Below are 14,982 nucleotides of genomic sequence, written 5' to 3'. Positions count from 1 at the left end.
TTTTTCAAAAAATCGCGCGTAGCAATTTACGAATCATGGAGTACGCGTATTTCTTCAACCTATGACATTCTAATAAGAGGAGCGAGAATCGCGTATTATGATAACTGAACGCGCACACAGTCGGTGTTACACATCGGTCGTTCTGTATGCTACGCAAACGCCCTGAAATTTTATTAAGCACAAACTTGGTAATCACGGGAATTCATTGTCAGATCCGGCATGCTTGGAATTTTAAGCAGGCGCGGTGCGTCCTGCAGCGCGCGTTTCATTAATTTCAAACTCGGTCACGAAGACGTACAATTTAGTACGCGCACGGGCTGTACACTATTCCGTGCTATCCTCGTCAATTATGTTTCTTATTCGAGCGCGGGACCCGTTCACCTTGCCGAACATTTGCGTTTACATGTCCCGTTTACGGCGTCGATCGTAAAACTGTTCTGTCCGAGAGAAATTACGGAAAATTGAAAATCACGTCACACACGCGAGTTTCATTGCCAATAGAGCGACCGAACAGGTGACCGAGCCAGACAACAATATCGACATATGTATTATCCACGGGATTTTAAACATAAACAAAAAGCTTCGGCGTGCTTTGACGAACCTGATTCGTCACGGAGATTTCTAATTACTATCTGTTAGTATTGTTGAATGTTCAGAGTGAATCAATGTGTGGTCAAATCGGTGTGAACGAATCTGTCAATCTGTACATGTGAAGTTCGTGATGTTCAATCAAATGTTTTTAAATCGTAAAACGTTGTCACGTCGTTGCGAGCCACAGTCGGACAATGTTGTGTTTTTAATTAATTTAACTGTGCTTGTATATTTATTCAAATGAACAGGTACGAATGTTATCCTGTTTTTTAAAAGTGAATAAGTATATGTTCTTTTGTCATAATATTTAAGCAACGAAATAAACGTGCTTCGATTGCAACGAGCAGGAGTTAAGTAAAAATTCGATCGCATCTCCTTAGCGTTTACAATAAAAAATTAAAAATAATCGAACAATATTGTAAAATTTATCATCTGAATTTATTGTTATGCAATCCACCTATTCATTTCTCCCATAAATGCATAAAATCCGCAGTCTAATAATAAATAATAAGCAATTAAATGATAACTAATATAGCAAGAATCGAAATTGCATTTAAAAGTAAGATATAAATTTTGATACATCAACTAATTTACTTAGATCTATATAGATAATAAGTAACGATTTTTGTCTTTCATTTAAACTCTCGAATAACAAATAACGTTTTCTTTAAATAATCACTTACTCGAACGATGCGAAACTCTGCCCAACAATAAAAAAGAAATTAAAAAAATAGTCAGATCTGACCACCTTCGTTTCCCAGCCGCGAACCTGACGCGAATATTTCCATAACCAGAGGGACAAGCGTGTATAACGAAAAACAAGCAAGATGAAAACAAGTGAAAAACGTCTTCGATCGAAGGGGGAAGTATAATAAATTGTTCGAATGAACACGTTGTGCGGGTCCCTCGTTAACGCACGGTCTCTCCGGCTGAAGTTCACTCGGCATCGCATTCACTGACACATAACGTAACGATGTTCGGGGTCTCATCAGTTCAGCGAGGCTCGCTCATATCAAACACGTTGCTTTTCAGTCGGGCACAGGCGGCCGCAGCACGAAGGAACCCACAAATACACGTTACTCGTGACCCTTTAAACCAGTCCTCTTTAAGGCACCTTTGAGGCTGGCGAACAGCTTAAAACTTATAGCAGTCGGTCGCCGTCGATATTATTGAGTTCCGCGGTTAACCCGGAATTCTTTGACGGCGGCCGCGTAAATCGCAGCTGCGATAATACGTGGAGAACATTGCTCGAACTTCCCGGTCACCCTAACGCAACCCTAACCGTTGGTCGGCTGTTTTTAACGAGCAAGTTTCGAGGAAGTTCTTCAAGTGTTTTAGTCGGATGTGGGTGACACGATTTCTTACGGATTCGTTGGGTGGTGGCATTTTGCATTGTGTTGGTAGGCGAATGCGACATTATTGTTGCATTTAATTCAGTCATGAATTCTTTGACGATTAATGCATTTAATCGACGATTGCATCGATTTTTGTGCATTCTCCTATTCAGTGTTTGTTATTACCATTTAATGTTCATTTCATTACTATACTGCAGATTTCGATGCACAATAAAAATTTGCTAACAATTTGAAGAAATTAGAGTCGAATAGTAATAATCGTAATAGTTTTCATTTAAAAATAACGTGTCTAAGTACTTGCAGTTCTACGACGTTCTTTCTATTTTGTGTTCCATGATTCGTATTGCCAATGTCTGACCCATTAATTATTCTTTGACTCATTCCGCATAATGAACAATTTAACTTAAAACGATGCGTGACAACGAAACTAATTATACAACACAGTAAAAATGTCAGATGGTCATCTGGCTAAGCAACTGTTCCATTATCCGAACATCTAACTCTCCAAGGCAGGTCCGGATAATCGAGGTTCCACTCGATTACTATTGCAGTCTATTAATTATGTAGTAGCGAGGTTCGTAGCGTACAAGCGTTGTATTATATATGGCTGATGTATGAAATGAGAAGAATGATAAAACGAGCGGCAACTTGCTCGAGAATATTGATTAATTGATTAACGAGATTTTCACCGAACATTTGTACGTAAATACGATCATTTCACTTCCAACTCATTATTCTGCCAATTATTTCGCATGCCAACGTAGAATGCTATCCGCAGAAAAGTCGAACTATTTTTGCAACAGTTTCGCAACTTCTACTTCCACGAGGAGCAGATGATTCGCTTTATTTCCAGCGCTCTGGGCGAAACTAGAACGGATAGAGTTGCGGGGTTTAATCCTTTGTCGACGACTGTTCTTCTTCCTGGCCGCGTATTATCGAGCTTCATTCTTATGCAACATTTGCCCGGAATGTGTAAAAAAACAAAATAGAAGGAACAACGGGTCGTTGATAGCACCGAATAATTCTATTCCGCGTCTTCAATCCAGTGGAGCGTGATTTTCACCTCATTTAGCCACGGTGAATAAAATATGAACGCCGCGAGGGCGACGAGATGTACATACATAGCTGTATTACATAGCTTGGAAAAAGTTTGCTGATATCAAAGAAAAGTCTGCATGCGCATAGAAGCGATCGAAGAAATTCGAACTACTGATAATATTTTGACGAACAGGTACCTATCGTTCATTAAATCCGTTGATAAAATCGCGACACTAATCGCGTTCTGATCGCGACTTATCTGAATTGTTTTATAACAATGGCAAAATTAGCATTTATTCAAGCTTCATACGACTTCTGTTATAATTCGACTGCTGATTCGATGCATATATGACAGAAGTTGAAGGAAGAATATAAAACAGTAAATGCAATTTACTTAAACTTCCTATGATTTTTGTATAATATATGGATATAAACATTTTTATTATTTCCAGAATTACAAAATTCAAAATCAGAAACCAGTTAGGTCTAACAAACAGATTCACCAAGTAATATATTGCAAAGATGACGACGATCACACACAAGTCATTATACTATTATGTGCAATAATATATAATATAATCATACAATGAACGACAAGTTTACTCATAATTCTATGGAGGAATTGATTATAAATGCTCTAAGACAATAAGAAAAAAAAAATTCTGACTGAGATTTGGTAGTTTTAGTACCAAAAATATTTGAAATACAAACTATTAGAAAATTAGAATTATTAGAAAATTATTAGAAAATTCTATTATCAATAATTAGCCAGTGGGATTCAGTAATTCATGATAACATTGAATAGATGGAGTGCAAAACAATAGAAGCATCGATGAAAAACAAGAATATTATTATGTAATTTGAATATACTGTCAAATAATTAAAATAATCAAGAGAAGAAGTGCAATGTAACCACAATTTCTTGCATTTGAAGCAGAGAATTCTGATTTTGTTTTGCAATCAAAAGCAATTATTAATTACTTCAATACTAATACAATTTCATGCACTGTTATCTAATTAATGCTCACTACTGATACTTGAATAAAGAAGTTTATGCAAAGATTTCTCGTAGAAACATTTATAAAAGACATATAGAAGATATAAATATATAATATAAATAGATATAAATAGAGATATAATATAGAAAATATTATAAAGATGTTATCAATAATATTAGAAATTGCAAAAGAAAAAATCAAGAACTACTCATTTCGACGAGTTTGGTAGTTCCAGTGGCCAAATTAATTTGTTACATCGCTGGCTTTCCAACAGTGCAGTTTGGAATTCGTCGTTTTCCAGTAAAAATGTCGCATCAATGTCGGGTGGTCGTTAACGAGCACTTTCGTTAAAGCTTTGAATCACTTGTGGTTTTTTCGTAAAGTTATATCGCGCGATTTTTTCGGTACTCGACGTCGACGGTTTTCGAAACAGCTTTCAAGTGTGTACTTTCGACAGCAATGCAGATAATTGTAATTACCTGAATCTCATTAAACTGCTAATTTTAATTAAGAGTATTAATGAAAATGGGGTTGACGATATTGTTTGGTCTTACCTTTTACGAATGAATGCAATTATTCACAATTGCTTTGGCGTGCTGGCTTTAGTGAAATTGATTTCGATGTTATTCAGCCTTGCATTTCACAAGCTAATGCAATTATTTCAAATTGTTTGACATTGATGAATTAATTTGCTTGAATGCAAGTAACAAGTCTTTGCTTGCATGAGTTTACACTGCGAAACGCAAATTTGACGGGCTGCGGCTGCCATAATCTTCAAAGTGTTTAGTTACAAGTTACAACAGTTGAAGAGCTTCGAGAACTATTACAGACTGCGTAATTATAATTACATTTTATTTATTAGAAGATCCACAATTCTAAGTGGAGAATTAATTATTTCCTTGACTACTTCAATATTCATTCTGATTTTGTTTAGATCAATATTTCTGTTCTTAATTGTAACTCGTGATCTATGCTATTATTTTATAAATTTTGTGGATATTAGTGAAAACTATTTCGCATATATTATGCTAAGTATAAATGTATATTTATATTATGAGTATTGATAGAAATTATTTTATACATTTTATAAATATTAATAAAAATTATTTCATACGTCTTATGAATACTATTAAACATTATTTCGCACATTTTATAAATATTAATAATAATTATTTTACACATTTTATATACATAAATAGAAATTAATTTATAAGCATGTAATTACTACACACGATTTTTATAATTTCTGCGATATGATATAAATCTTGGATAGGGTAATTTTCTCCCAAGAAACAGCGAGCTACTAGAAATATACAGGCACGAGGGTATTGTGAAAAAATTTAGTGCGGCCAGTCCGAAAAAATAAAAGTTAGTTGTTGACTCGTTCGATTTTGCGTGGTGACCAATGAAACCAATCTGGTTTGACGAGTGTGGTATCTGCCGCCTACTAAATTTCTCGAGGAAATTTTAGATTTTATTTGGCCAAAGGAAGATTGAGTTTCAAGTACATCGAGATTTATACGATGGAACTAATTTAGGGAGACGTTTCGGGACCTGTGATCGAGTTCTTTAAACATTAACTCGAGAACATAGACTCTAAACTGCCACCGTAGCTATACCATAAAATCCGTGGACAATAATAAACCAGTCTACGTATTTTTACCCTCCACATTTTCTGTTTTTAATCTCTAATTAATTTCTCAAAGTTAACAGCGTTCTCGTTTTATGTTCGTCACAAAGAATTTTATAGACGGTGAAAGCAGCCTATTTAGCATTTTCTACAATAAAACTTGAAATATTATTTTGTAAAATTAGACAAAAATTGATTTTGGAAAGCTGCAATGTAGTTTGAAATTAAATTATATTAGACTAATTAAATTAGACTAATTAGACTAACCTAATTAAATTGGTTTAGTTAACCTGGAAATGTGATTTCGAAAAATTAGGAGAAATTGACTTTGGAAAGCTGCAATGCAGTTTGAAATATAATTATACTAGTCGAATTAAATGAGACTAATTATACTAATGTAACTAAATTGATCGAATTAATCTTCAGACAGCATTGCAATTCTCCAAAGTCAATTTTTTATATTTCTTCAAATTTCAAGCTTCATTTACACAATGCCAAATACTAAATTTTATCTTCTCATGTAATACAAAATTTGGCGAATAAACTTTATTTGAAACAGTAGTTACTCTAATTACAAATGGATATTACGTAGTTAAATATATTTCAAATGCTATTTCGATACGTAGTAGCTGAATTAAAAAAAAAATGCAATTTCGAAATAAATTTATTTGCCAAATTCTGTATCACATATGAAGATCAAAATATTTACAATCTATTCACAATTGCAAAAATCTATTTCTCCCCAGCCCCGTGAGAAAACATAAATTTTCTTCTGGATCGAAGTAAAAGAATGCAAGACTATGCGTCGATCAACAAGAGGTTCACGGAGAACGTGATATATTATTCCAGTAAACGTCACAATGTGACGTTAATACGTAAAGAAAAGAAAAATGTATGTACCTTGTAATTAATGTCAACGAATATGTAAAGTGACGAGAAGTTTCACCGATGTTTCACGTTCTAAAAAGTCTTGCCGAAAGTCGTCCCTATTTGAACGGTTTATTTGAGTCTACCCCTTAATTAATCCAGGACGGAGCGAGCTGATCGAAAAGTGGAAACGCGCTGATATCTTGGGCTTTCCTTTCGTACCCTGAAAAGGGTTTGGTCCGCCGGACAGGGGATGCAATCGCGGTGTGTATTCATGGAAATCTGTCCATCAGGCTCTAATGGAATACCACCACGAGGAAAAGTGGCGCGAGACGTTCTTTAATGCCTTCATAAAATTCAGGTTCATAATTCCCGTTCCACAGGCAAGAACACGCTCCACACGCGGCCAAAGCCGGTGGAAGAGAGACGCGGAGAAAGAGAGAGAGGATGAGAGAGCGAGAGAGAGAGAGAGAGAGAGAGAGAGGAAGAAAGACGCGGAGAAAGAGAGAGAGGATGAGAGAGCGAGAGAATTAGAGAGAGAGAGAGGAAGAGAGACGCGGAGAAAGAGAGAGAGGATGAGAGAGCGAGAGAATTAGAGAGAGAGAGGAAGAGAGACGCGGAGAAAGAGAGAGAGGATGAGAGAGCGAGAGAATTAGAGAGAAAGGAAGAGAGACGCGGAGAAAGAGAGAGAGGATGAGAGAGCGAGAGAATTAGAGAGAGAGAGAGAGAGAGGAAGAGAGAGAGACAGAGGGAGAGAGAGGAAGAGAGAGAGCGATAGAGAGAGAGAGAGAGAGACAGAGAGACTCAAACGTACATACACGCGCGAAAGATTAGACCGACAACTCTCGGAGAGAGAGCAGCCGCTCGCAGGCAAATATTCAACTCCGATGAAACTCCATACCGAAATTCTGCTGATCCCTTTAGGGTCGGTAGTCATTACTAGTTTCACAGTAATAACGCAGCTTACAATAATAAGCCCGGTGAACGAAGTTTATTTCGAGCCGCAAATCTGTTGTTTGATTCCCTTGGCACGTGATTATGAAGCCGGTTAAGTTCGGGTTAATTAGTCGAAGGAACGGCCGAGCGCGCCGACGCGACGCGACGCGACGTTAATTTGCGTCACGAGGCGTGCGCCGCGGCAAACAACAATTTATCCGGATCGTTTCGAAAAGATTCTGGTTTTAATGTTGCCGATCGGATCGGCTGCTACCCACGGTCAACGCCTGAATGTTTATCCCGAATAAACTCGGTGATTCTTCGAACCGAAATAATGGAAGTATGTTACAAGCAAATATAATAAATAATTCGGGAGAAAGTCTCCGGTAATGTTCGGCCGTTAGAGGTATGTTTTTCGATGGGAATAATGTAGGTACTTTGGCCATGTGATTAAAAACTCAGAGAAAAGTAAGCTACACGTTTGTCTGGAGCAGGGAAGGGAATTTTTTAACGCGGGCAGTGAAACTGCACCATTGCCAACGGGCCTCGGTGAAAATATATGAAAAAATATTGGAAATTGTAAATGAAATGCTGCCGTTTGCATGAAATAATATTCCGACATTTATTTGACGTCATAGTGACGTGAGTTCGTTTATTGAAAATAGTTATTCATTTGTGGAAATAATTATGTGAAATAGTATGTAATGTGTCAACATTTCTATGAATTATTTGAAATTTTATTTCTGACGATTAATATTTCTGAGAGAAAATAAATCCACAGGAAAAGTACAATCAGGTGTCCGTTTGAAAAATAAGCATTTTCTTATATTTCGCTCGATTAATGAATGCAATTGGAACATTTAACGTCCGTTTGCTTTTAACGATTTATATATCTTAAATTCAAACATCAATATCAAGATATATTCGCAATTGCTTTATTGGCAAAATAAATATTATTATTACATATAATGTATTATTATTATTATTATTATATATAATATATTATTATTATTATTATTATATAATATATTATTATTATTATTATCATATATATAATATAATATTATTATTATTATTATCATTAAAATTTCATGGAAATAACATTTGCACGATAAAGAAAATATTGATTTCAATGAATTATTATATATTTGTAAACTCAGTGAAATATGTGCATTCGCACTCCAGTCACAACTTGGTAGAAAACAATGAGCTGCAAAGAGGCGATCTTCGTTGAACGAAAAAGTTACGAGGAAATAAAAGCCGTGCATTTTCTGGAATTTCTCGGAGAGTCTCGTCGAAGTGTACCGGACGAATATTAACCGAGTTTAACTACCAATATCAGAGAGTTGATGTCTATTGGGCAACGTTCGACTGGCTTGATCCGAGTATAAAACTCCCGCGATTCATCATGCATGCAAACCCGCGAAACAAACAGAGTGGAAATAGGGCCGGGGACATGTCAGCCCATTATTCCTCGATCTTATTGATTCTTATTATGCAACCAGGCGTGCCAGAATAATCTGTCTTTTCGTGTACTGGCAATCGTCGGCGCAGGACGAATACACGTCCGCCGTGGATCATGTGGATTTCACTGAAAACTGAAGCATCGTCGTCGCTTATTGTGTTCCTTACAAGGCTGTTGCCATTCGAGAGACGCATCGGAGTCGACGATTCCGGTTGACGGAATTTTAAACCGAGGATTCAGGGAGATCGGATATTTCTGATGCCAAGTATCAATCGCGTGCATCAAACTTTAACACGCGTCGTAGCAGAAATTTAATAGAGGTTTCTCTACTGAAATTAATTCTCTTGGACACCGTATTCACTTTCTTGCAAAACAAATTAACTACTTTGTATATCGTGTTCAAATACAATAAAGCCTCTTGCACGCCGTGTTCACCTACTTGTAATTATTTGTAATAAAATTCATATTAAATGAAAATATTGTCTGATATTTTTTTAATAATTATTAAAGATTTATGAAGATTAATTGTCTGTAATTAAATTTGTATTACTTCATAAAGAAGTTTTCATGTTAATTCTTATTGAATTTAAAAATTGAATAAAAGACGATGAATTTTTATCTGTGAAAGGGTTAATTTAATTTGTGAAAATGCGAATTTGCAAATTAAAATTAACCCTGTAACAGATCAAAATTAGTCGTCCTTTATACAATTTTTAAATTCAATATTAATTTATATAAATACTTATTCATGAAATAATACAAATTCAATTACAATTATTCGCATTATTATCCGAATAATTTTACAATCTGTATTCGAATCATTTAGAAGTAAGAATTATTCGAATAAATGTACAGCATAATTTGTAATGAATATTGAATAATTATTATTCGAATAAAATATTTGATTAAAAGCAATTTATTCGAATAAATATTTATGTAAAATAATTACTGAACATCAGTGATTACAAGGTTAGTTACTGAAGAAAAAAAATGTCGTCGAAAGAGAGTACTCACTCTGAGAGTCTCCAGTTGGGAGCGAACGTATTCAGCACGGCTGGCAATGTCGGGAATCGCCACAGGAAACGAACCCATGTACTATAACAAGAAAAACGTTAGATTAGTATGACAATCGCAAAGGTCTTCCATAATAATGAAATCGTAATACTCGTGATAATTTGAGATCCTAGAAATTTAAAAAAAATCTTATTCTTCTCGCCTTCCAATATAATTGAATGACAATTTTAACTTCAATTTGACAATATAAGTAACGTTCAGTTCACATAATTTTTTACATAATTGCATAAATGGACAATTATGATAATCATAATAAGAAAACTTTTTGGGAAATTAATTTGTTTGTCGAAACATATTTATTTGATTTTGTGTCAGTGAGTGATCAGAAATTTTGAGACCGAAAACTGCGATGTGTTAATGTGTTGTTACTAGACCGTGGATTTTTATGGAAAATAAAAATTGTCTACGTCATTTGTATGATACAGAAACAAACTAGCAAGTTCATTTTAATCTATTGAAAATAATATGCTAACATTTCCAAGTTATTGTAATCTTTTTACTATTTTTAGTTGCATTATTATTTTAATATATTGAAAATAATATGCTAACATTTCCAAGTTATTGTAATCTTTTTACTATTTTTAGTTGCATTATTATTCAATTATATCTAATAGAACTCAATAATGTAATTTATATGTGCACCGAGTATTAAATCTATTTAATATTTTCACTGTAAAAAACTATAGCTATCAAATTTTTTAAATTGGTTTCTTCCTGTCAAATTATTTATCATATGATAAATGTCTGCAAATACTCATAGTGAACGGAATACAGGAATAACATGAAAGATTTCCTGTTCCTTGGTAAATTGCATCGTTCGATGTCTGTATGGCCGATAAAAATAGCGACCCTCCCAACACGATAATAAATAAAAGCACTCATGGGAGGGTAAATTCCATGGACGTAATAAATAGCGGTACCTAATGCAATTATGTGTCCGTGGCCTGCTCCTGATAATGTATACGACGTTTTCATTACAGTCATATTCCGCTTGACTAAATTGGTAACGGAGATTTTACGTGTTTCAACTAATTTCCTTTCGTTAACCTGCATTTTTATTACCGTTGCATTCTGTGCAATCACGATTACTTGTACCATGAAACAGTTAATCCTAGTTCCAAACATCTAACTCAAAAGTAAATATCGTAAAATTTAATGTTCATATAATATTTCTTATTTACGATTCAATTTAAATATGACTTTATATCTAATTGTAGAAATAATATTGTGGGATGGATTGGTATAAATGAACGCAGTTTATTTTGTATAATTATTTAGCAATGATTATTAAATTTCCTTGGTCTTGCATCATGGATTTTAATTACAGTTCGAACCATCGAACTTAAAAATAGATATCGTAAAATTTGGGGCACATATAATTTTTCTTATTTACAATTCTGTTTAAATATGGGCTTATCTAATTGTAAAAATAATATTGTTCGATGGATCGGTTTAAATGAATGCAGCTCATTTCATATAATTATTTAGCAATACTGAATTTCGCTGGTTTTGCATCATGAAACAACTAATTATAGTACGACACACCTAACTCAAAAATAAATATCCCAAAAATTATTATTCATAAAGTATTCATGTTTGCTACATTACTTGGATACTTGTAGTTGTGTTTAGCACTATTTTTACTAAAAAGTGAGAAAGCATTTTTTTAGATTTTAATTTAGTATCATTTGTCTCTGATCACTTTTCGTCAAATGACTTTTCAGCTTTTCGAATCATTACTGTCGGATTGCAAATTGTATGCATACACGACGAACATACGTAGACGAATATTGAAAAAATGAAAATATTAAAACAATTTAGTGACATTTCTATATTGCATTCGACTCGCCGACAATAATTAAATTGATGAAAGCACACAATTTTCATTTTCCACAAAGATCCAGACTAACTATTACAAAATTAATTTCGTGGAAATGGAAAAGATCGGCGAAGATAGCGTTAGAAATGGAAAAGCGTGATATTTGAAAGCTCGCATCAATATGGTATTACTCGGAACAAATTATGATGACCAAAGTACACAGCTTCCAGTTATTGAAATGCCAAACGCGAACGGGAGTCGTAAAAAGAAGAGGAAGAGCAGAATCGGGGGATTTAATTGCAATGTGTGCGGCACATATAATTTGTACTTTCGTTCCGATTTCCACGTCTGAAAATCTTTTCCTCAGGCAGAATTTCGATTCGGATACTCGTGCCACAAAATAATCCCCGCTGTAATCCTACCGGATGATTCTCATTGTTGTTTCATCGAAATTCTCTCCGGGAGGATCTCCTCCCGGAATCACTGGGATTTTCCGGAAATATTATACCTCCCTACGCACGGCAGAAACAATCTCTCAAAACTCTTTGCAATATCAAAAGTTCCGAGCACAAACGTGTACTACATAATAGTAATAATAATGATGATGATCCGACCGCGCGTTGCGTAACGCGTCGGTTATTTCGGAAAAGTATGCATTTCCCACGTGTTTGATCATAAATATTAATGAAAATATGCCGGGAACGTGTTTTTCAAATGGCCATTATGCAAAAGTGCAGAATTTCGCATGACATTCGTTTAGACCGAGTTGATTAACGAAGGTGATTAAAAATGCATGAAAGTTGTTACCGCATTACTGAAGTTTCGTGTGTGTTATTTGTTCCTTTATCGACGCGATTCTAATTGGGAGAATAATTAAAGAGATTACTTGTTGCTTTCTACGAAATTAATACCATGATTGCTGCAACGAATTTTCTACGCTTCGTGTCGGTGTCGTTTATTTCATTTGTAGCGAATATTATGCAAGTAATGTTCTCAGTTTTGTGCATTTATTATTATAAATATTTATTATTCTATTACATATTTCACGTTCTATATAAGTCATTATTATAAATATTAACAAGTCTAATAGCATTTTTATTTTATAAAAGAAAATGTTGAAGGGAGCATTTCTTTCATTCTAATTTGTTAATAAAACGGAGTATGAAAATAATGAATTGCATAAAAATCTGAAAATTTATAAGACACAAGAAAATGTATACAGCAACAAAATATGTGTGTTAACGACAATTAATAATAGAAGGAGATACGCAGAATATTTTAGTCAATGGAATATATACATTTTTAATCATTTTAATAATTCAACCATAGAATTTAGTCATTTATGGTAAACACGAGTACATGGAAAATAATGCAGTGAAAACTTCAGAAAAACAAGAATATGATCATATAATTATGACGGGAAACATTTTCTTGTCAGACCATAGAATGGAGCTGAACAATCGTGGGTACTAATTTGTGACTCACCCTGTATATCAGGAATTATAAAAGTCAGTCATTTTAAAAAACAGGCTATTATTAGAAAATCGTGGTAATTAAATTAGCCAACTCTGATATCCGTATGTTCCACCTTACAAGATCACTGTGCCCGCGCAGCGATCTAAAAAAGCGGTATCCAATCTATTAACACCCTAATTTGCAATTCCACTCCGTAGATTATGATATTCTCAGTGAAATTCAGAAACGCGATCGAACAGGTATACCGGCACCGGTCTGCAAAAAGGTGTTGTCATAAATAACGCAACCGGTTGCAGTAAATCCCGCGGACATAGTAACAGTTCTAGCGGCACGCAACAAGGTCAATTAATCAGCGTTATTATCACAAAGGTTCGCAACGAAAGACTAAGCGCATGACGAAACTGCTGGCAACCCTTCTGCAATTATCACTGGTCCTCGTGTGCACTGATCGATCGTGCCAGTTACATCGAAGGACATTGCGAAGCCGCGGAATGGATCAATTGCACCGCGCCGTGGCGACCGCTGCGTTTAAATTAATTTCCCATTATACGTATGTACGGTGAACAATCGGCACGCGACTGTTTCATACAATGAGATAGCTAAATGTCACGGTACTTATCGATTTCAATCTTTTCGATTTAAACTTCTTGCAGGGTACAAAGAGAAATGTAAAAAGGAGGTATCGTTGCGTTGACAGATTTATCTGCTGAATTTTTCGTTCCGATAAGTGATTTCGAGATATCTTTTGACAAGATTGAGCAATAATTGTAACTTGTTGCGTATTATGAAGTAGACTACGAATTTTATGTAATTTATGAGAAACATTAGTAGATCAAATGCAACAGACCGAAAATATTTAAAAAGTTTAGACCTACCGCTGCGCCATTTTCAAATCATTAGAATTGTTTCGGACAGATATACTTATTAATGACTATGTATCTCCTCTATCTTATGATTAATACAGATAATTCTTATTTTGCATAGAAGTACGCATTCTAATTATAAAACTGAGAAAACAAAATTTTTCATTTGGTCTTGTTATATAATTTGTTCAACACTATTATTATTATTACTTATTATTATTATTATTATTGTTATTACTATTATTATTATATATGGATGATAAAATCTATTAGTCTTAATAGATGTAAAAACAACATAGTATAGGAATATAAAATAATAATAATAAATAAAATACTCGATATTTATTTTTGAATTTTATACACAAATGCAGTTGTTAGAAGACTGAATTCTTTTAATCAGGATTTAATGATATTCCAATGAATCGAAGACAAATGAAATTTTCACTGTGCAGAGATATTCGCAACTTTATCCAGCCAAACAGAATAGAAACTGTTGTCACACTCTGAAATAATTGTAGTTCCATAGCAACAGATACAACAGAATATGCATTTCAATGGACTGGTCTCATAAAATTAAGCCAACAGTTTCTCTACGATAAATGGGAACTTTTAAGAAGCCTGTAATTATTGCAATCACAAGATTATTGTTAGAACATTAGTTTGAGTAGATCAATTTATGTAATAATTTCCAAGGAACTGTTTTTGATATCTCAATCATTGTAAGACTACGAATAATGAATATCTAATTTGAAACATAATTAAAAACTGTTAAATAAAATTTGTACAACTCGCGGTTGCAATAAGTAGAAACAGTAAGTAATGATCAGACGCACGAGACAAGACTTCTTTAGTAGCACGAGAAAATTGGAA

General features: G+C 34.2%; 1 protein-coding gene across 2 annotated transcripts in view; it reads right to left on the bottom strand.

The window, feature by feature from the left end:
• Positions 1–14,982, bottom strand: part of LOC117220516 (EGFR adapter protein) — a 383,013-nt gene that overhangs the window by 342,770 nt on the left and 25,261 nt on the right. For both annotated transcript variants that reach the window (XM_076518718.1, XM_033470533.2), the window contains exon 2: positions 9,895–9,975. In XM_076518718.1, coding sequence (XP_076374833.1) covers positions 9,895–9,975 — 81 coding nt within the window. The remainder of the gene's footprint in view (positions 1–9,894; positions 9,976–14,982) is intronic.

This window comes from Megalopta genalis, chromosome 2 (assembly GCF_051020955.1).
Source record: "Megalopta genalis isolate 19385.01 chromosome 2, iyMegGena1_principal, whole genome shotgun sequence".
NCBI lineage: Eukaryota > Metazoa > Arthropoda > Insecta > Hymenoptera > Halictidae > Megalopta > Megalopta genalis.
Note: the sequence above shows the minus strand (reverse complement) of the source record. Positions and strands in the feature narration are given on the sequence as shown.